Genomic DNA, 23,408 nt, shown 5'->3' with positions numbered 1-23,408 from the left:
TTAAATTTGTACATCAGGTGCATTAGATCTTCCCTTACGCCAACACTTGTCAATCGTGTGCCCTCGACGTCGACAATAGCGACAGTAATTGTTATCGCGAGACTTAGGAGGGAGTCGAGGAGTACCTGACCTGTCATAATACTCTCGTTGGAATGACAAGGAGCTAGAGGATGGTGCAGCCAATACTGTATGACTAGGCTGAGAGCGCATAGTCTGCGATCTAGTCTCGGCATGGACAAGTTCGAAGATGGCAGTGTCCAAAGTGGGAAGAGGAGAACGATGTAAAAGTTGCACATGAACAAGCTCAAAATCATCATGCAAGGCCATCAAAAATTGGTGAAGGCGATGTTGATCTCTACGGGTAACATACATCTCAACATCAGTGAGATCCTTCCAAATAGGATCAGAAACATCAATTTGGTTCCACAAGAATTGCATGCGAGCAAGAAAATCATTTATACTCTGATCAGATTCCTGCCTCAGATGGAAAAGCTCAAACAGAAGCTGATACTCGTGAGCACCATCTATAAAAGAATAACGAGAAGCAAGCATATCCCAAGCACCCTTTGCTTCATCAAAGTTGCTAAAGAGCGCATAAATAGATAGGATAGTGGTATTACGAAACCATGTAAGAATCTGATGATGCTTGCTATCCCAATCAATAAGACGAGTGGTGAAAGCCTCATCTGACTCAGAATCTCCTTTAACTGGCTTTTGACCTCCCCAGTCACATAAAGCCAAAGCTTGCAGCCTTTAAGAAAGCTACGCATAGATTGGGACCACACCATGTAGTTTGTGCCATCCAATATAGTTTGAACATGATGAATAATCTCGTTTTGTGCCATCTAGAAGGCTCAAAAGCAAAAACACACCACAAATATGAAATCAGCACGAAAAAGTAGGTAAGAAAGCACTTGGTCAACTCTAGAAGTCAACAAAAAAGTCAACGGTCAACCGAAATGACTTTTGAGTTTCTAGGTTTGCTTAAATCTTTCTATCCTCACTTTCAAGCGCTTACGCATGTCTTGAGACCCATGAGCTCCCTGTTGTGATTACTTTGGGGTGTACTGGAAGTGGCATCCTATGTGCTCCGCTCTGACTTTGATTTGGATCCTTTTCATTTCCTTCCTAAAGACAGGGCATGAAAATTTGTAGGGGAGCTCCCTGCCTAAGTGGGATCTTGCTCAGGTAAAGGAGTCCCTTTTCATGGACCCTTGCCCAAAGATGGGGCAGAGATAGTAACAGGAATTTCTAATTGCAAGGGATCCTATCCCTGGCTCACCTTGTTTGTGACCTCATTTAGTTAGTACAAATATCTAGACTCTTTGAGACCGATCAAAGTCAACGCTGATGTGGCACAGCTGATGTGGCAAGGACTAACTTGGTTCTGTTGACGTGGCACTGGTGTCGTGACACTCAGGGCTGACGTGGCACTAATGACGTGGCAATCAGCACTAACGTGGCTCTGTTGACGTTGCACTTAGGGCTGACGTGGTCGTTGGAGCTTCTTGCACGTGTGGACACGCGCGACTAGAGGCGGCACGTGGATCTCACGCCCAGAACTATGGGTGGCGCGTAAGAGTGCGTAGGACCTTGGATCTAGATTCTGGTTGCGGTTCTGGAGTCATGGGGAGCAAATCTATCGATCGGTGGCCTAAGAGAAGCAATCGGACCACCGTGGTGGCCGGTGGCGGAACAGCTGTGGCAGAATTGCCGAACCTTTGGGCAGCGCGTGAGGGCTCCGATGGGACTACGTGCGGCGGCTCTGTGACCGTTGGCTTCCGGGCTTTCAAGCGGTATAGTGATCCACTGAAAACTTCGAGGAGAAGATAGAGAACCGTGAAGGACAGAGGGATGGATGTGCCGGATAACACTGGCGGTGCCGAAAAAATTTTAGGTGATTCAAAACCTATGCTCTAATACCATGTTGAGAATAAGGTTGTATATTGAATCACACTATATAATGTACAGAAGGGGCCTATATATAGGCTAATAATACAGACCTAGTAGAATAAGGAAAAGTAAACCTAATAAACTTAGAATACCAAATAAAGTAAATAACAATAACATAATATTATCTAACAAACTTGAATTGTAACTCTCATGTTCATTAATTCATTGCATAAAATTATATAACAAAAAACTAGTGACCGGCTAGCTCCCGAGCTAGGTCCAGACGGCAACCGCTTGCGCCAAAACTCCATGCGGCCCATAGCCATAGGTCAATTGAGGGTGGCCCAAGCAACCCCAAAAATTCATTTTTAGGTCCTCATCCTCCAAACCCTATCCCAATCATAGTTCATGCTCACAACTCTACTCAATTAGCTAGCCCATGACCCTCACGCTTCCTCATTTGTTAGCACGTTTTCTGTTCTTTCATCAAACCATATATAATAATGGCTTTGCCATTGCAACAAGATTCCACGTCGGAGATGGGCATAGGGTTGCTAAAATTCTCAACCATTCGCTTCCTAGCGAAGCCAAGTGTCCAAGCAACCCTCAAAACTTGTCAGGACTTCAGAACTAATACAGCCCCGTGCATAGACATGTTAGTGGCTCTCGGACTGTTGAATCTGAAGGTACCCCCCCAAAGCACTTCCCAATTTGTTAAGGTTAGAATTTCTATTTGTATGTTTATACTTTGTCTTACTGAGAATTTGTAGCCAAACCAACTCTTCTTCTAGCTTTTTTTCTTCTTTTAAAAAATTAATTTTTAGTTTTCGATTTTAAATTCTTAGTTTTTATATTTTTATAATTTTTATAATTTATATATTTTCTATTATGGGTTACATGCGTCGTTATATAATTAAATATGACATGACATACTAATAGAATTCATCAACAATTTTGGTGAAATTAATAGTATAGACTAATTTATTATTTTTGCATACTATGAGCTTTCATAATTTGTTTCATACCAAATGGATTTTATTGCAAATTAATGTAGTCACAGGTGGCTGATTTTGCATTTTTTTTTTCTTCAAAATTATATATAATGGTTGAGAAATGGGAAACAAGGAAAATAGTCAAAGACAGTAATGAATATCAATGCAATAGTAAATCATTATTTATAAAGTTTTAGGTTCACGACATAATGTTATAAAAGGCATGAGTATTAAAATGCATAGTTTATAGATACAATAGTCATATTTGATGAAAAAGAATATTTGGCACTCTTATGGGTGATTACTTACTTCGATATACCAAAAGATCAAACTTCTCATTTATGCACGTCAAAATTTAATATTAGTCAAGACACTAAGCGAAACCTTAGTCCCACACTTCAAATCTTAATCATGCACATTCTGCCCAAAACAATCGATTGTTTCACATGGACCGTTCAATCGGGTACAAGCCGTTCAATTGTTTTTATCCAAAATATGTCTTTCCCATTTCATTCTTCCAAAACCTAATCTATCACTTACCCAAGACTCCTAGAGTTTATATATTACATGAATGCTTTTACATACACGTAACCGAATAGATTGTTATGTTTTTAGTAAACCTAGACCATTTAGATTCGTTGAAAGGAACCTAAAACCTTTTTCAAACATAAGGTTTGGATAATTTTCTGCTTGCTTTATTCATAACATAATTCCTTTTAAATAGGCAAACTATTACAATATTTACTAGGGCTGAGTAATCAGCTCTTATTAGAATATAAACTAGGGATGAGTCATCAAGACTTTTACATAGAAATAAGTAAAGACAATATCAAATAAAAATAAACATAATAAAATATTCTACTGTATCATATATTTTAATATATCATAATATTAATAATTGTTCCGCATAAACTCCATTCTCATAACATTCATTTCCCTTTGAAGAGGACCTTGTACTCAAGGTCCTGAAAATCTTGTTCTTGAAATAATCTTGCTCTTAGATCGCATCTGTAGATCTGCCGGATCAATAACATTTAACAATTATAAATAATAAAATATTACTATAACCATGAATTTTCTCCCTTTAATCAACTTCTTTTCTTTTTTTTTAACCTTTCACACACCCGTACTTGAAACCATTTTTTTTTTCTTGTCAATTCCATTGAAAATCTCAAATTTCCCCTTGAAGCCATTCTCTCATTTCTTCCAAACTTGGGCATAATGTCATACACGTATACTATCTTCTTCTTCTGTTTTTTTTTTTTGGGAACCAAGTAACATCTAAGCCCTTTTTTCTTCTCATTTGGGTGAGCCACGATTTAGCGTGAGATGACAAAAATGAAGTTGGCGATTTCAGTGGAGACACAACTGAGATGGGGCAGTATTGGACTATGATGGCTAAAAGACGCATATCTGCGGTTGGGAGTGCCTTTTTTTGATCCATTGGCGCGATTGGATGGTGGCGGAATTGGGTGGCAGTGAGATTGAGTTGTGGAATTGGGGCTTCAACGTAGCGGGATGGCTGAACGACGACTTTATTTTTTGTACATCAATCCCCTTCTGTGAGAGAAAACTGTCTATTTTTTTCACCATCATTTCCATCCACTCTTCTAATTTCTTTATCAAGGCTTCAAACATGAGACTAGCAAATTGTTGTTCAAGTTGATCAAGACGTGAATCCTCCATGGATCGTTGATTGCTATAGAAAACAACCAACCTGGTTGCTCTTATACTAATGTTATGTAAATGCTTTTACATACACGTAACCGGATATATTGTTAGGTTTTGAGGAAACTTAGACCCTTTAGATTTGTTGAATAGAACCTAAAACCTTTTTTCAAAAACAAGGTTTTGAATAATTTTTTGCTTGCTTTATTTATAACATAATGCCCTTTAAATAGACAAACTATTACAATGTTTTTTAGGGCTGAGTAATTAGCTCTTGTTGGAATATAAACTAGGGTTGAGTCATCAAAACTCTTACATGGAAATAAATAAAGACAATATCAAATAAAAGTAAACATAATAAAATATTCTGCTGTATCATACATTTTAATATATCATAATATTAATAATTGTTCCGCATAAACTCCATTCCCATAACATTATAAATCTTCTTAAGAGTACGATACATACTAGCATAAACATTTAAAAATAAGCAATGTTACAAACATCACTTCAAAACTCAAAGTCCTAGCTTTTTCTTCATAATTACATATCCTTTATGAAACAACTAAGGAAAATGCTTGAAGGTGTTAAAAGATAGATATCTTAACACTGTTTTAAAGTTAAAAAAAAAAAAAAAATGCTAGATCTTTATTACACATATTGAGTTTAGCCCATGGGCTCGGGTCAAGAGCGTGGACCCAAGTCATGAATGGACATAGAAGAGCCCGGCCCTCACTTTCTCAAAAGCCCAATACGTTTGGCCTGGAATCAACATCATCACCATTTCACTGTGACTCGGAACATCATACCCCCGGGAGTACCATAAGTATTGGGCCTACAACATCTACCAAGCCAGTAGGGTCGGGATCTACTTCATGTAACATTTAAGAATGACAATTACGGGAATCGATACGCATTGATCACATTGACAGTTACACATATCCTCGGATACTCATTGATTACGGGAGCAGTTACGAATCATCCTTGGATTCGCATTGATTGCAGTGGTAGTTACGCGCCACTCACGGGATCACATTGATTGCAGGAACAATTTTGTATTGACCACAAGGTTATTAATTTACCCATCAGTTACTCCTGTATCCCAAATCCTTCGCCTATTTGCCATTTCTAGCGCTGGATTATCAACTCTATCGATTATCAAACCAAAGGTACGCAATATATTTGAATTCTTGAGGATTGGAAACAAAGAAATAACCTAACTTGACCGTCGGAGGAGGATCCACCGGAAACTGCCCGATGTATTCTCTTAACCACCGTTTCTATTTTGCAGGTTAGAAAGGAAGCAGCTCGTAGAATTACCAGATTACCCCTTGGGTTCACCATACCAGAAATTGTACCAACAGTTTGATGCCGTCTATGAGAATGACTATTCGTTCTTACAAAATTAAAAATCCATAATGGTAATGATCATGCGTCCATACCGGCCAATGATTGTTCTTCCGGAAAATTCTTTGCCCCACGACATATACATGTTCGTTTGTAACAGATCTGCATGGATGTATGTTCATGCATCTCAACTGTGCCCGACAACACCAAATCGGTGTTAGCCAACATCTTGACAATGAGATAAGTTTTCCTATTCATCTCGTTAATTTATATTTTGATCCCATGAACACCAGGCCATTGTTGGGATGCGTGGGGAGAAAAATTCACACTCAATTGCAAATCCTAGAAAATTTTATATTTTTACACATCAATTCCCTTTTATGTTCTTGTAATTTGGTGGCTAATTATTGGATTGATTCTGGGTGACATCATTTTTATTTACTAAAATTGACATCCATCCATTGACGATGGGATGACACTCGAAGCCAATCGATAGTAGCTCCATTGTCACATAAATAGGTTCTAAGAACCCCAGCCCTAGCTCGGATTCGAGACTCCAATGGTGCATAGGCTCCTAATTGTGGCATTCTAACAATTAGTAGGAAGACGTGAAGTCTATATAGAAGGAACGCCTAGCTGATGGCTTCCCAGACTCAAACCTCAAAAGCTAAGAAAGCACATGCTTTGCTTTTGACTTTTCAAAGCAAAAGGTAGAAAAGAATTGAAAAACATATGTGTTTTGTTAACTCTATTTTTGCATAAATAAAAAGTGATCTACCTCACTCTGGGCAAAGAAGACACGGAGCTACCCAAGAAACAGGGAGACAACCCTGAATAAAAACAAGGAACAATGAAGACAACCCTAGATAAAAACAATGAGCAAGGGAGACAACTCTGGACAAAAACAAGGAACAGGGGAGACAACCCTAGATAAAACCAAGGAACAAGGGAGACAACCCTGGATAAAAACAATGAACAGGGGAGACAACCCTGGATAAAAAAAGGAACAAAGGAGAAAACCATAGATAAAAACAAGACAGGGAGAAAACCCTAGCTAAAAATAATTAACGAGAGACAACCCGGTACAAAACAACAGACGTCATCAGAAACATGGAGACAAACTTTTGCTAAAAATAATTAACGAGAAACAGCCAGGTAAAAGACAATAAACCTCATCTGAAACAAGGAGACAACCTTGGGCTAAAAGTAATTAACAGGAGACAACTCGGTAAAACACAAAGAATACCATCAGATTCAAAAAAAAGGAGGGGGGGGGGGGTGGGGGAAGGGGGGTTCAAACACTACCCTCGGTTTTTACCCTTGGATTCAAAAAGATGGTGGGTCTTCACCATCAGATCTTGAAAAGGGTGGTTGATTTTCACCCTCAGAACTTATCAATGGGGGCTGGTTTTCACCCTTGGAACCAAGTCTTTGAAGAGATGGTCGGATTTAACCCTCGAGTATTGAAGAGAGGGTCTCAGTTTGTACCCTCAGGCATCGGTTTTAATCCTCGGGTCTCGGATTCTACCCTCAGATCAAAAAAGATTATTACTTGGTTTTTCAACCAAGTTTGGGAAGAGAGGGTCGGATTCTACCCTCGGATCAAAAAATATTATTACTTGGTTTTTCAACCAAGTCTTCGAAGAAAGGGTCTTATTTAACCCTCGGGTATTGAAGAGAGGGTCAGGTTTAACCCTCGGGTTTTGAAGAGAGAGTCTCAGTTTGTACCCTCAGGCCTCGGTTTTTATCCTCGGGTCTCGGATTCTACCCTCAGATCGAAGAAAATTATTACTTGGTTTTTCAACCGAGTCTTGGAAGAGAGGGTTGGATTCTACCCTTGGATCAAAGAATATTATTACTTGGTTTTTCAACCAAGTCTTGGAAGAGAGGGTCGGATTTAACCCTCGGGTATTGAAGATAGGGTCTCGATTTGTACCCTCGAGCCTCGGTTTTTATCAGAGGGTCGGACTCTACCCTCGGATCAAAGAATATCATTACTTGGTTTTTCAACCAAGTCTTGGAAGAGAGGTTCGGAATCTACCCTCGGATCAAAGAATACTATTACCTGATTTTTCAACCAAATCTTGGAAGAGAGGATCGGATTTAACCCTCGGGTTTTGAAGTGAAGTGAGGGTCTCAGTTTTTACCTCAGGTCCTGGATTCAACCCTCGGATCAAAGAAGATTATTACTTGATTTTTTAACCGTCTTGGAAGAGAGGGTCGGATTTAACCCTCGGGTATTAAAGAGAAGGTCTCGGTTTTTATCCTCGTGTCTCAGATTCTACCCTCAATTTTCACACTCGGATTTAATTAATTTCACAAGGTCAGAAAATTAGAGGATAAATAGCTCAAAAAAAGTCATCAACAGTCCGAGTAGAAATTTCGCAAAAATCCTACGGTTAAAAGCTTAAGCAGATACCCATATCAGATAAGAATAAGAATTCACTTCTTTCGAAATTTTCGAAAAAAGGAATTTGGGGGTTTAACTGTTACACATATTTTGAGTTTAGCCCATGGGCTCAGGTCAAGAGCGTGGACCTAAGTCACAAATGGATATAGAAGAGCCCAGTCCACACATTCTCAAAAGCCCAATATGTGAGGCATGGAATCAACATCATCACCATTTTATAGTGACTCAGGACATCATACTCTCGGGAATACCATAAGTATTGAGCCTACAACATCTAGTTAGCCACTAGGGTCAGGATCTACTTTATGTATCATTTAAGAATGACAGTTACGGGAATGGATATGCATTGATCACATTGACGGTTACGCATATCCTCGGATACTCATTGATTACGGGAGCGGTTACGAGTCATCCTCGGATTCGCATTGATTGTAGTGGTAGTTATGCCCCACTCTCGGGATCATAATGATTGCAGGAACAGTTTCGCATTGACCATAACGGTCGGGAGACAAGGTTATTAATTTACCCATTAGTTACTCCTATATCCTAGATCCTCCGCCTATTTGCCATTTCCAGCGCCGGATTATCAACTCTATAAATATGTATCGATTATCAAACCGAAGGTATGCAATATATTTGAATTCTTGAGGATCGGAAACAACGAAATGACCTAATTTAGGCATCAGAGTGAGACACGCTGGAACCCCACCGGCGAGTTCTCTTGATTGGCTATTGTTTTGCAGGAAGTAAGAATGGAGCGGGAAGACCAATGAAGATTGAAGATGAAGGATGCCTCGAAGAACGCGAAGAACGTGCCATTCACAGCAATTGAAGACTGTTAGACCAAAAAATGTCCTAACAACCTTAAAGTTCACATTTTTTATGCACATATCAAGCTTATCTATTTAAAAGACCTAACTTTATACCATTATTATGGAAAAGACAACTATTATGCAATTTAACACTACTGAATTCGAAGATATAAAACATGTGAGATAAAAACATTGTTTAAACAAGAGAGGTAAAACATAGGCCAGGTTAGGATTAGGTTAAGCTTCATACTTCAATTGTAGGAGCTTTCCATTTTTAGGAGTACAGAAAATGGGGAAAATCAAGGCCTAGGGTTCAACCTAGCACCTTATGGAAATGATGCAATTTCTTAATGAAATGGCAACATTTCATTTGCATGCATAGTGACACCGTTCAATTATTTTAAAGTAATGAACCATTGTTTTATGCAAAATTATATTGTTCGATCGATTTTAAAGGCATATGTTTTAAAACCCTAGTTTATCATGTTTTCAAAGGACCATCCAACACCTTAAAACTCGTTTGGGTTCTTTACAAAATGTCAAGTTATGAACTTCTTTGAATATAAAAATAGGTGAATATATATGCACAGTACTTATACACACACAAATTAGTAAGATGCGTATAAGTAATTTAAGTAACACGAATACAGCTGATTTGACATGTTTTAAGTGGGTTTTTCATGTTAGACACTTATAAAAAAAAAAAAAAAAAAAAAAAAAAGTTACTTATAACACGTCACTGATGTGAAAAGTAACAAATTAAATATGAGAATTATAGATATAAAGAATGGCTTATCATCATATTTGAATAAATAAATGAATCTTATTTTCCATTTACAATTGTTCGGTATAATCCATATATATAGCAAAAGCTTTTACAACTTGAATAAACTAGTGACCGTCTCCGGGGCTGGGTCCGGACGGCAACCTTTCGATCCAATACGCCATGCTGTGCTTGGCCCTCTCATAGATGGAGGAATATGTCTCCAGGTTATTTGCACCGCCAAAATCCTCGGATAACACTCTGGCTGCTACAACCCTGGAATGGCTCAAGATGGCCACACAGACGACAAAGATGATCAAAATTTTGCTTGTCTTTCTGAAATTCATCTTGGATCAGAAGAAGTTGCTGGAATGTATGAACGTAATCGATTTCTGGTGAAAATAAGAGCTTTTGATGGTGCTTGTGGAAGTGAATGGCGAAGTATGAATGAGCGAAGGGATTTATATATAGTGGTAGAGTTTTGTACGTACCTGCCTTTCTGGACTGGGGATTTTGTGGGGTTTTAAGGCTTACGTGTTGACCAACAATTAAGTTTTGAATTAGTCATGGACATGTTATAAGTGACCAAAACAAGGTTTTGCTGGGTAAAGTTCCTACATGGGCTCCCCCTGGGCCCCCTCCCTGGGTATGAGTGTTTCAACGGCTATCTGAATCGTTTAATTAACCATGATCAACTTGTAATTTACTAAACTGGCCTTGTAAATTACATGAAGTCAACATAGGTGGAGTGCAAGCATTCGTCGATCGACTCAATCTACTTCACACTAAACCGGGTAAAACCGGTCAAACTGAAATGATCTGGCCGGTCGTCTTGTTCATTCGGTCCAAAGTTTGGAAATTTTGAATATATAGATCGACTTAGATCACTTGTCTTGTAATTCATCGACTTTGACATAAAACATGGAATTTGTTTGGGAAAACCACCAAATGATACCTGTTTTCTCTAAACTAATGGCCATAATGCTCTTTGGTCCCCCCCCCCCCCCCCCTTTTTTTTTTTTTTTATAAGTAAAGTCAACTTAACCCCTTCAAACTATTACCCCAATGACAATCTAGCTCCCAAATTATCAATTGCGACAATTTACCCAACAAACTATCAAAACAATGACAACCTACCCCCAATTTTTTTTAAAAAAAAAATGATAAAATTACCCTTACTAAAATAAAAACAAAATACTAAAACTTAATTTTTTTTCAAAATTTTAAGGGTATTTTTGTCTTATTGAAAATTTTATAGGGGTAATTTCATCATTTTACTAGCATTGGGGGGTCCATTGTCATTGGTTTGGTAGTTTAGAGGATAAATTGTCGTAATTGATAGTTTGGGTGATAGATTGTCATTGTGGTAGTAATTTAAGGGAGTTAAGTAGACTTTACCTTTTTTTTTTTTTTTAACATTTTGGTTTGTTTCGTAACATCCTCAACACTATTATATACTATTATATACCGTACGGTCCGTACGCGTTTTCTCTATAACTTATTAATCCTTGGATGTGAATCTTCTTCAAACTAATATATATATATATATATAAAGATTTTTTACGTACAAGGCCATGTGATCACACTATAATACTCATATGCGGTTCTTCAAACCATATTATATATATATATATATTCTTTAAACCAATTTGAAAGCTGATTTTTTTTTCCTCTTAGGGAAATATGAGTATCTGATAACCCATGCCAGACAATCTAAGACAGTTTGTTATGTAGGAATGCAAAAACTTTTGGAAAAAACAGAAGAAAAACAAAGTCCAAAGTGGTGGGAATTGTTGTTCTTACTGTTTAATGGACTGTTCCGAAAACTACGAAAATTGTTTTAAGACAACAAACGAAAGGAACGAGAGAGCTGACCATTTTTAATGATCATAATGTCGTTTGGTCTTTGGCCCGCAGGATCCCCACTACGTACGCAATGTTGCCATTTGAGCAAAAATATGTTGTAAGACATTTGCTTAAGCGTCAAAAAAAAAAAAAAAAAAAAAGAAGAGGTCAGCGGGAAAGGAAGGCTCTCGCACAATCCCCTACAGCGTGCAAAGATACTCACTGCGACTTCACGACACCTATTCCCTCGGTTGGTTGCGTGTCCCACTTTCACAGTGCATTCTATAGCAGCCACAGCACACACTGACAATCTCGCACTTGGTGTACCCTTCTTGGGATAACATAAAATAAATGGTTAATTTTATTTAGTAAACAATTGAAATCATATCATGCCAAAGTAAAATTTGATTTTTTTATTTTTTATTTTTAAGTAAACTCTCCTACGAGTGACATGCAATTAAAATGATGTGGCAACTAAAATTAGTAATTGGATTTTTTTGTTTTTTGAAAAAATCATATATATTTCCCAAGTTTTCGTCTTATTTGTCGGAGTATATATGGTGATTTCGTGGACTTTTATGGCTTACGTGTTGACCAAGGAGTTTTAGCTGAAAAAAGAGGGAGTTGGTTTTACTGGGAAAAGTTGATACATGGGCTCCCTTCCTCTTCCGGGTATGAATGTTTCAATGGTGCATGTCTGTATCGTTTAACCAAGATTGTGGTGTTAATTCAGTCCAAAGCTTGGAAAGTTTGGATAGACTTATGACCTTGTTTGCTTTCTTGAATGGGTATTTGGTTAGGAAAATAAATAGTTATTTCTAGGAATATAAGAGGATGTAATATATGGAATAAATTAATATTCATATTCTTTAGTTTGATAACAACACATATTTCATAATTGAAATTTAACCAAAATTACTATAAAGCCCTTATGTTTTTTGATTTTTTCAAAACTTAAAATTAATATTGTCAAGAGATCGCCTTTACCTTCAAGGTTGGAAGATTTTATTATGCGGAAATATAAAGCGGAATAATAAATAAAGAAACAACAAAATTAAAGTGGTTTAATATATAGAAATATTGAATGATTTGATAGTACATGAGGCTTTAATATATAGAAGCTTAAGGTACAGAGACTCTCATACATTAGCAATGTGTGACAAGCCCACATATTCTCTAACAAAGGCCAAGTGATACTATAATAATCAAATCAAGTTGTTCATGTGTTATATTCTTTAGATATGCTATTTAGCAAATTTTTGTCCAACTTTCTCTAGAATTCTCAATTGATGTAGAATGCTTAATCTACCTTTAGACAAATCTTAATTAAAAAAAAATTTAAGATGAATTGAGCATGTCATGTCAATTAAGAATGCTAAGAAAATGTTGGGAGAAAATGTTAAATAGCGTTTCTTTATTTCATTAAATCAATTTGAAAGATTAATATTTCTTCTCTTTTAATTTTTCTGACGGAATCAGACGAGTATCAGATAACCCATGTCAGATTACCTAAAACAATTTGTTATTTAGAAACGCAAAAACTTTAGAAAAAAACAGAAAACAAAAAAAACCAAGTCCAAAATGGTGGTGGGAAATTTTGAATTGACTCACTCTTCATGAAACTCATGTTCTTACTTTTGAATGGACTGTGTTAAAAACATGAGAAAATTGTTTAAAGGAAACAACCGATATCCGAGACACTTGACCATTGTTAATGATGATAATGTCGTTTGAGTTTCGGACTTTGAAATTAACACGTAATTGGTCTTTGGTCTCTACTAGTACTGTTTGTAAGATCCAGACATTAGCTTGGATGAGGATCCTTTAAAATTCTATATTTTCAAATTACATAATTTAGACCATTTTTAGGTATCGAAAGGCTTAAAAAATGTTGCCTATTAAAAATGTAACATGCTGTCAAATCTTAGGATGAGGATCAAAAACCTTGTGGGTACGTAGTCCTAATTCATATTTTAATTTGAGCAATGCTACATATCACGTACATAAAAATGCTAAATAATTTATAAAATGTATGTAACAAGGTTTAGTAGTCATTATATATATATATATATATATATATATATATATATATATATATATATATATATTTTAACAAACTGATCTACATAAATGCTACAAGACTCTTCTACATATATGCTACAAGACTCTGCTGCCACATCAGTTTTGCATGAACGTTGTTTATGAGATCGGTATCTATGTCGAGTAATGCTATGGACTATTTTTTTATCCTCCTAAAGTTGATATAACTTTTAAAATCACCATTTGAACAAAATTCAAGTATGATTCATCTAAAATTTAATGGTGATTTTAAAAGTCACATCAGCTTTAGGAGGATAGAAAGAGAATAAAAGAATGATCCCTAATATTACTCATTTATGTAATATATAGAATTACTCAATTAATGGCATTGCTCACATCTTCTTTTGAAGACTATTGAGCAAGTACAACATCCTCAAAGAAAATTAATGTATTTTTGTGTATGTGGCATTTACTTCAAATGATCAAAGGACGATTTTTTTAAATGTACATAAATTTGAAAAGGAAAGTCTTGAATTTTATTGGATATATAGTAAGATGACAATTCTTCTAAGTATCTTCATGGTCTTTAGAACTAGTAGTACTAATTATATACCCTCAAAAACCAATTCTATAAATTTATTATTTAATAATTAATTTTATTTTCTTATGCAAGATTATTATGAGTGATTCAATAAGACATGTAATTATATGCACTCATGGTTTGTAGGTCATATAAAAAAGGAAGTAAATGAAGCAGTTCAATGTTTAATGAAAGCAGCTCTTCATCAATCTTTTAACCGAGTGTGGATGTAGGATAGTCCTATTTTTATTCAACCCTTCCAATTCAAGGTTTCTTTAAGAGTAACTTTTTTTTTTTTTACAACTCTTGAAGGGGCCACGTCCCCTTCAGGTCCTCAAGTGGATCCGTCATTTTATAGAAGAATAATAGTAGATGTAGTATTTCTCTTTTTTAAAATAAATTGTCTCCTCAGCTCAGAAGTACAGCAGTAGACGTTGTATTATTTCTCAAAAAGAAAACAAACCAGGAATTAGAAACAATATACATTTCATTAAACAAATTTTTATAAGACATTCCGTAATTGCAAAAAAACTAGTGACCGGCTCCTGGGCTTGGTCCGGACGGCAACCGCTCGAGCCAATACGCCATGTTGCGCTTTGCCTTCTCATAGATAGAGGAATATGTATCCAGGTGGTTCGCACTCGCAAAATCCTCTGATAACACTCTGCTTGCTTCAACGCTTGCATGGTTGAAGACAGCTGCGAAGATGACAAAGATGATCAAAAGGGTTATTCTCTTTCTGGAATTCATCTTAAGCTGGAATGGATGAAACTTTTGCTCGAAATTATAAGTTGTACGTACGTGAGAGGTTTTGTTATATATTTCACTCTTGGAGGAGAGGTTTTGAGTGTTTGTGAATGTGTATTAACAGGTGAGGGTATTTATAGTGTTAAAAGTTGGTACCCGTCTTTTTGGACTCATCAGGGTGCTGGTGGGCACTGACGTCTTCGGTGTTGACCAAGGAGTTTTCAAATAGTTTGGCTTACATGCATGCGCAATTGCGCTCCAAGGTACGAATGGGTCAACGGCTATAACTTTTGAATAGTTTGATTATTATAATTTGAATTGAGTTTGCTTGTGGCTTGAATTTCAATAAGAAAGACTAGAAACTGGAAGCAGTGACAACACAGCTAATTAATTAAAATCCAATCTTTACAGCTTCCCTAAAATTAAAAGTAAGGTAACTGAGTTAAGTTAAGCTTAAATCATGTTAAACATATTAATTAAAGGGTATTGTTTCTTTTGTTAAACATGATTTTAACATGACACTTTTTAACATGATTTATAAAAATTATAAACTAAAAAAAAAAAAAAAAAAGGGCTAAAAGTGTATGTGGTTTCAGAGTGGTGATATAGAGTACACCAGCGTGAGTGAACAGTGCTCATGCTGGTATACTTTATAATATTATTATTATAATATTTTTTATGAAAAAGTACATAAGCGTGAACACTGTTCACTCAAGCTGGTGTAATCTATATCACCACTTGTAGTTCCATGGCCACCACCCTCATTAGTCAAATAGGCTTAGGGGGTGGCACAACCAACTCCAAAAATTCATTTCAGGTCCTCATCGTCCAAACCCTATCTCTACCATTGTTCATGCTCACAACTAATTTGCTCAATTAGGCGATGACTCTGACGCTTCCTGATTTGCTAGCTTGCTCTCTGTTCTTTCCATCAAACCCTACAAATGGCTCCGTCATTGTACTAAGCTCCCATATTAGAGACGGGCATAGGGTCACTCAAATTCTCGGCCATTCGCTTCCTGGAGAAGCCTAGTATGCCAAACAACCATCAAAACTTGCCAGGATTAATATTATACGAATCTGTAATGTGATTATTCTCATACACGTGTCCATGCATGCATCCATACAAAAAATAAACATGAAGCAAATTCGGAATTAGGAACAATATCAACTTCATTAAATAAATGAACTTTTAATTCTCATGTTCATTATTTAGTTTCCTAAAATTCTATAACAAAAGTTACAGTACTGCCAGTTTATACTCGACCAATAAGAAAAGAAATTAAAAAAAGAGAGAAGAAAGAAAACAGCGTTTGCTTGTATTCTTTCTCGCAAGCACCGTGAATTTTATAAGACTTTCCAAAATAAGAAATGTTGAGAATAAGGTTGTATATTGAATCACACAATATAATGTACAGAAGAGGCCTATATATAGGCGAATAATACAGACCTAGTAGAATAAGGAAAGGTAAACCTAGTAACCCTAGAATACTAAAGAAGGTAAATAATAATAATATAATATTATCTAACAGCCCCCCACAAGCTCAAGGTGGAGTGCGAGAGACCAACTTGAGGTTGGACACAAGATCACGAAAACGTCCTGGAGGATGTGACTTTGTAAAGATGTCTGCGAGCTGATCACGGGACGTGACAGAATGAAGTTGTAGTGAGCCCTGAAGAAGATGATGACGAACAAAATGACAATCAATCTCAATATATTTTGTCCGTTCATGAAAAACATCATTATGAGCAATCTGAATAGCACTCTTATTATCACAGTATACAGGAATAGCAGAAGAAAGAGACACACCCATATCTTGTAACAACCATCGCAACCAAAGAAGCTCCGCGGTAGTGTCAGCGAGAGCACGATATTCTGCCTCTGTGCTAGATCGAGCAACAACAGTCTGTTTCTTACTTCACCAAGAAATAAGCGAGGTGCCAAGTAGAAAACAATAACCAGTGGTAGAGCGACGATCTGTTGGATCACCCGCCCAATCAGCATCAGTATAAGCATGCAACTGTATAGGAGACTGAGAGGAGAAATAAAGCCCATGAAATAATGTCCCCTTCAGATACCGAAGAATGCGTAGAACAGCTGAGAAATGAGTGGAGCGAGGAGCAGCCATAAATTGACTCACCTGATGGACAGCATACGAGATATCAGGTCCAGTGACAGTAAGGTAGACAAGACTGCCAACTAAGTGCCGATATAAGGTAAAATCATGAAGAGGCTCGCCATCATGAGGAGTGAGACGAGTATTAAGCTCAGTCGGTGTGTCGACAATCTTACTGTCTGTAAGATTGGCCCGAGAAAGTAGATCAGATATATACTTGGCCTGTGTTAAATAATAACCATCTGAAGAAGATGAGATCTCAAGACCAAGAAAATAGCTGAGAGGGCCAAGATCTTTCATCTCAAAGTGTTGACTAAGAAACTGTTTAAGTTCCTGAATACCAATCATATCATCCCCAGTGATAATCATGTCATCAACATATAGTAGAAGAAGTATGGTACCCCGGTCTGTGCGGCAAATAAACAAGGCAGAATCATAAGAACTGATGGAGTAGCCAAGTCGAGAGATAGTGGCGCTAAACTTAGCAAACCATGCTCGAGGTGCTTGCTTAAGCCCATAGAGTGCTCGACGAAGACGACAAACCTTGTTTGTAGGATGAGATAATCCAGGAGGTGGCTGCATATAAACTTCTTCACTTAAATCACCATTAAGGAAGGCATTTTTGACATCCATTTGACAAAGTGACCAATGCCGAGAGGCTGCAACAGCCAACAGAGCACGCACAGAAGAGAGGCGAGCAACTGGAGCAAAAGTCTCCTCATAATCCACACCATATTCCTGAGTAAAACCTCTGGCCACAAGTCGAGCCTTGTACCTGTCAATAGTACCATCAGAACAAGTCTTGATTTTGTAAACCCACTTACACCCGACCGCAGATTTTCCAAGAGGTAAGTCAACCAGATCCCATGTATTGTTCTTGTGTAAAGCATCAAGTTCCTCTTTCATCGCAGCCTGCCAAAGAGGGTTAGTGGAGGCCTCACGAAAAGAGTGAGGCTCATGCAAGGTAGCTAAGGCATGAAAGCAATGAAAATCCTGTAAATGGGAAGGAAGAGATCTTACTCGGGTGGATCGACGAATGTCAGGTGATGGAGTGCAGACTGGATCCTCAGATGGAACAGAACCTGGGGAGGCAGGCGAAGAACTTGGGGACGCAGGCAAAGAACTTGGGGACACAGGCGAAGCAGCTTCGAGGGCATCAGATGACTGCAGTTCTAGCGAGAGAGACTCAGGCAAGACATTGGTGGTGGGAGTAGGAGAAAGAGGAAACTCAAAAAGGGTAGTAAAGGGAGGGGATGATGGCATGCTGAATTTGCCGACGTCGTGGAATAGTCGATGCTTCCAAAAAACTACATGACGGGAGATGCGAAGACGACGAGACACAGGATCATAACACCGGTAGCCCTTGTGTTCCACTCCATATCCAAGAAAACAACACAACCGAGAACGAGGCTCAAGTTTGGTGCGCTCATGAGGCTGGAGTAAAACAAAACAGGCAGAACCAAAGACACGGAGATGATGATATGAAGGGATAGAGCCAAACAACCGCTCATGAGGAGTGCAATTATCAAGGATAGGGGTAGGCAACCTATTGATTGTGTAGACAGCCGTGAGAGTGGCTTCACCCCAAAACGGGGTAGGAACAGATGTGGAAATGAGAAGAGCACGAACAGTGTCTAAAATGTGCCTAAGTTTACGTTCAGCTCGACCATTTTGTTGTGAGGTGCCTGGACACGACAAGTGAGAAACAGTGCCATAATGTTTTAGAATGGCTTGAAAATCATGTTGAGTATATTCTAAAGCATTATCAGAACAAAAAGCCTTAATGGGTTTTGAAAATTGGGTTTCAACCATTTTGGCAAAAGTACGATAAATATCCAATAATTCAGAACGAGATTTCATTAAAAACACCCAAGTGTAACGAGAGAAATCATCAACAAAAATAACAAAATAACGTGAGCCACTCATACTAGCAACAGGAGAAGGTCCCCAAACATCAGAATGAATTAAATCAAAGGAAGCAGTAGCATGAGAGTCACTATTATTAAATGGCAAAGCCGGTTGTTTACCAAGTTGACATGAACTACAATCAAAAGAATTATTGGAAACTGAACCTAACAAACCCTTGGAAGCTAAAAATTGAACGCGAGAGGCAGATGCATGACCAAGACGCGAATGCCAAAGTGCAAGAGATGGTGATGATGAGGAGGCTGCAGCAGAGATGCCTGTGGCGGGGAGATGTAAGGATGATAGTTCGAACATACGCCCAATTCTACGCCCGGTCCCAATGGTCTGATTCGTACGAGGATCCTGTACATGCACACCAGAAAAGTCAAAAACAAGTCTATATCCAAGTTCACACAGTTGGCCAACAGAAAGAAGATTGAAGGATAATCCAGGCACATGAAAAACTTCAGGAACAGAAAGGGAAGGTGTATTGATAGTGCCTATATTTTTAACAGTCATAATGGAGCCATCAGCTGTGCGAATGAATGAAGAATGAGGGGAAGGTACAGATGTGGTAGAGGAAGTAGGGTGAGGTGTCATGTGATTGCAACAAGCGGAGTCAAAGAGCCAAGAGGAAGAGGTACCTGGCAAAACTGAGAGGACAGAGGAAGATGCATTACCAGAACGAGATAGGACGACCTGGTTGACTATTGTCTTGAAGTCAGCTGCAGATAAGGTGACACTGGATCCTGATGCGTGGCCAGAGGGGGCAACTGAAGAGGGAGCAGCTGGAGATGAAGCAGCTGGAGATGAACCACTCTCAGTATGAGCAACTGCTGCTGTGGGTGCATTAGATCTTCCCTTACGCCAACACTTGTCAATAGTGTGCCCTCGACGTCGACAATAGCGACAGTAATTATTATCGCGAGACTTAGGAGGGAGTCGAGAAGTACCTGACCTGTCATAATACTCTCGCTGGAATGACGAGGAGCCAGAGGATGGTGCAGCCAACACTGTATGACTAGGCTGAGAGCGCATAGTCTGCGATCTAGTCTCGGCACGGACAAGTTCGAAGATGGCAGTGTCCAAAGTGGGAAGAGGAGAACGATGTAATAGTTGCACACGAACAGGCTCAAAATCATCACGCAAAGCCATCAAAAATTGGTGAAGGCGATGTTGATCTCTACGGGTAATATACATCTGAGCATCAGTGGGATCCTTCCAAATAGGATCAGAAACATCAATTTGGTTCCACAAGAATTGCATGCGGGCAAGAAAATCATTGATACTCTGACCAGATTCCTGCCTGAGATGGAAAAGTTCAAACAAAAGCTGATACTCGTGAGCACCATCTACAGAAGAATAACGAGAAGCAAGCATATCCCAAGCACCCTTTGCTTCATCAAAGCTGCCAAAGAGTGCAGAAATAGATGGGATAGTGGTATTACGGAACCATGTAAGAATCTGATGATGTTTGCTATCCCAATCAATAAGACGAGTGGTAAAAGCCTCATCTGCCTCAGAATCCTTTTTAACTGGCTTTTGGATATCCCCAGTGACATAAAGCCAAAGCTTGCGGCCTTTAAGAAAGCTGCGCATAGATTGAGACCACAACATATAGTTTGTTCCATCCAATACAGTCTGAACATGATGAAAAATCTCGTTTTGTGCCATCTGGAAGGCTCAAATGCAAAAACAGACTACAAATATGAAATCAGGACGAAAAAAATAGGTAAGAAAGCACCTGGTCAACTCTGGAAGTCAACAAAAAGTCAACGGTCAACGGTCAAATTCAATGCTGACGTGGCACTAATGACGTGGCAAGGTCTGACTGATACTGATGACGTGGCACGGTGACGTGGCACTGATGACGTGGCACTGGTGACGTGGCACGTAGGGCTGACGTGGCTATGCTGACGTGGCAATTAGGGCTGGCGTGGCACGTGGGTGCGATGGCGCGTGTGGTACACGCGCGAACGGAGGAGGCGTGAACTGGCGCGTGGATCTGACGCGCGGAACTTCTGGTGGCGCGTGGAGGCGTGTGAAGGCTCGTATGGAGGATCTGAGACCTGTTTTGGAATCCTGGGAAGCAGATCTATCGATCGGTGGCCGGAGGGAAGCAATCGGACCACCGTGGCGGGCGGTGGCTGGACGGCAGTGGCGGAATTGCCGAACCTTTTGGCGGCGCGTGAGGGCGCGTGTAGGCTCCGATATGGCTGTGTGCGGTGGCTCTGGGACGGTTGTCTTCCGGGCTTTCAAGCGGTATAGTGATACGCTGAAAACCTCGAGGAGAAGATAGAGAACCGTGAAGATCAGAGAGAAGGATTCGCCGGATAACACTGGCGGCGCCGGAGGAAAAATATTTAGACGCGAAAAATTTTGAGGTGATTCAGAACCTGTGCTCTGATACCATGTTGAGAATAAGGTTGTATATTGAATCACACAATATAATGTACAGAAGAGGCCTATATATAGGCGAATAATACAGACCTAGTAGAATAAGGAAAGGTAAACCTAGTAACCCTAGAATACTAAAGAAGGTAAATAATAATAATATAATATTATCTAACAAGAGAAAACTAATGACCGGCTCCAGGGCTAGGACCGGACGGCAACCGCTCGAGCCAATACGCCATGCTGCGCTTTGCCTTCCCATAAATGGAGGAATAAGTGTCGAGGTGATTAGCAGTCGCAAAATCCTCTGATAACACTCTGCTTGCTTCAACCCTCGCATCGTTCAAGATGGCTGCAAAGATGACAAAGATGATCGAAAGGGTAATACTCTTTCTGCAATTCATCTTAAGGGTAATAGTGGCTGGAATTGATGAAACTTTTGCTCCAAATAATTCGTACGTGTGAGAGGTTTTGTTATATTTTTGCACTCTCTGAGGAGAGCTTTTGAGTGTTTGTGAATGTGTATTAAGAGGTGAAGGTATTTATAGTGTTAAGAGTTGGTGGGCACTGAGGTATTCCGTATTGACCAAGAGTTTTCTAAGAGTTTGGGTCTGTTGGTTAAAGGGAATACATGCGCTCCAAGGTAAGAATGGGTCAACGGCTATTACGTTTGAGCAGTTTGATTATTGGAATTGTCTTGCTCATGACTTCAATTTCAATATCGGTGCAGGGTAGTACGTAATACATGGCTTTTCCACATTGTGAGGGTAAGAATGTAAAACTTAGATTTGATCTCGTTGAACACAATTATCTTCCATATGGTCTAAACCTATAACCTTGTTGCGGTGAGGTTTATGTGTGTTCCCGTAGGGTAATAGCTAATTATCACTAGCTATCCAACCTCGGGTAGTGATTCACACAATTAGCAATGCCGTAAGGTGTGATTACAATCCATGGATAGTTCACTACAAAAAACAATTTTTTTTCATTGGAGTTTTCTGACGTGTCAGAGTATTTGACACGTCAAAATTTTTTTCTGACGTAGCGTTTCTGACGTGCGTTGATTGTCAAAAGCATAGGTGATAGGAAAAAAATTTTCCTTACATGCCAGTGGGTAGAACGTCAGAATTTTTTGATGTTCTACTGTCTCACACGTCATAAAATTTTCTGACGTGGTAGTTCTGACGCACATCAAAAAATTAAAAAATTAAATTTTTTTAAAAAAAAATTTTTCTGGGATTTTTTTTTTAATTAAAAATTTATTAATTTAAATTATTATTTTTTTTTCGTATTCCTCTGCACGGCAGCGTGAGGAGCTGCCGTGCAGATCTGTGTTTCTCAACACAGCTGCACCATATGGTGCAGAGATCGCACCATCTCTGCACCATGGTGTGCAGAGATGGTGCGATCTCTTCTTCTTCCTCAATCTTCTTCTTCTTCACTTTTTTTTTTTCTTCTTCTTCTTCTGCTTCTCTTCTTCTCTTCTCCCTTTCTTTTTCTTCTGCATTTTCTCTTCTTCTTCTCTTCTCCCTTTCTTTTTCTTCTTCTCTTCTCCTTTTCTTTTTGTTCTCCTTCTTCTACCTAATTTCTTCGATCTGCCTATTTCAAAAAAAAAAAAATGTCTTCGATTTGCCGTGGAGAGAAGGGAGAGGAGAGAGAGAGAGTGTGAGAAAAATAAATGAAGAGGGAAGAATAAAAAAGGAAAAAAGTGGAGGGAAAATAAGAAGGGGAAAAATTTCAAAATTTCGGCGTTTTTTTTTTTTTTTTTCTGACGCATAATATTTAGCACGTCAGAAAATTTCTGACACGCCAATCACTCCCTCATCCAAACATTGCCATAACGTTTGGCCTAGTATTAGGCAAACGTCGACGTTGACGGGCATTATGCTTGATAG

At 38.6% G+C, this 23,408-nt stretch overlaps 2 protein-coding genes across 2 annotated transcripts; both read right to left on the bottom strand.

The window, feature by feature from the left end:
* Window positions 1–1,299, bottom strand: LOC148587661 (uncharacterized). Its single transcript, XM_088512747.1, has 2 exons — window positions 1,283–1,299; window positions 1–751 (listed from the first exon to the last, which is right to left on the bottom strand). Exons 1-2 carry the CDS (start codon window positions 1,297–1,299, stop codon window positions 1–3), a joined length of 768 nt encoding a protein of 255 aa, XP_088368873.1.
* Window positions 1,300–17,579: 16,280 nt separating this feature from the next.
* LOC148587660 (uncharacterized) lies at window positions 17,580–21,917 on the bottom strand. The gene is made up of 5 exons (XM_088512746.1): window positions 21,751–21,917; window positions 21,088–21,394; window positions 19,296–20,793; window positions 17,861–18,899; window positions 17,580–17,757 (listed from the first exon to the last, which is right to left on the bottom strand). Exons 1-5 carry the CDS (start codon window positions 21,915–21,917, stop codon window positions 17,580–17,582), a joined length of 3,189 nt encoding a protein of 1,062 aa, XP_088368872.1.
* Between the last annotated feature and the right edge of the window lie 1,491 nt (window positions 21,918–23,408).

Source organism: Corylus avellana, chromosome 2 (assembly GCF_965113065.1).
Source record: "Corylus avellana chromosome 2, dhCorAvel1.hap1.2, whole genome shotgun sequence".
NCBI lineage: Eukaryota > Viridiplantae > Streptophyta > Magnoliopsida > Fagales > Betulaceae > Corylus > Corylus avellana.
The sequence above is the reverse complement of the archived record's forward strand: the minus strand, read 5'-3'. Positions and strand labels throughout refer to the sequence as shown.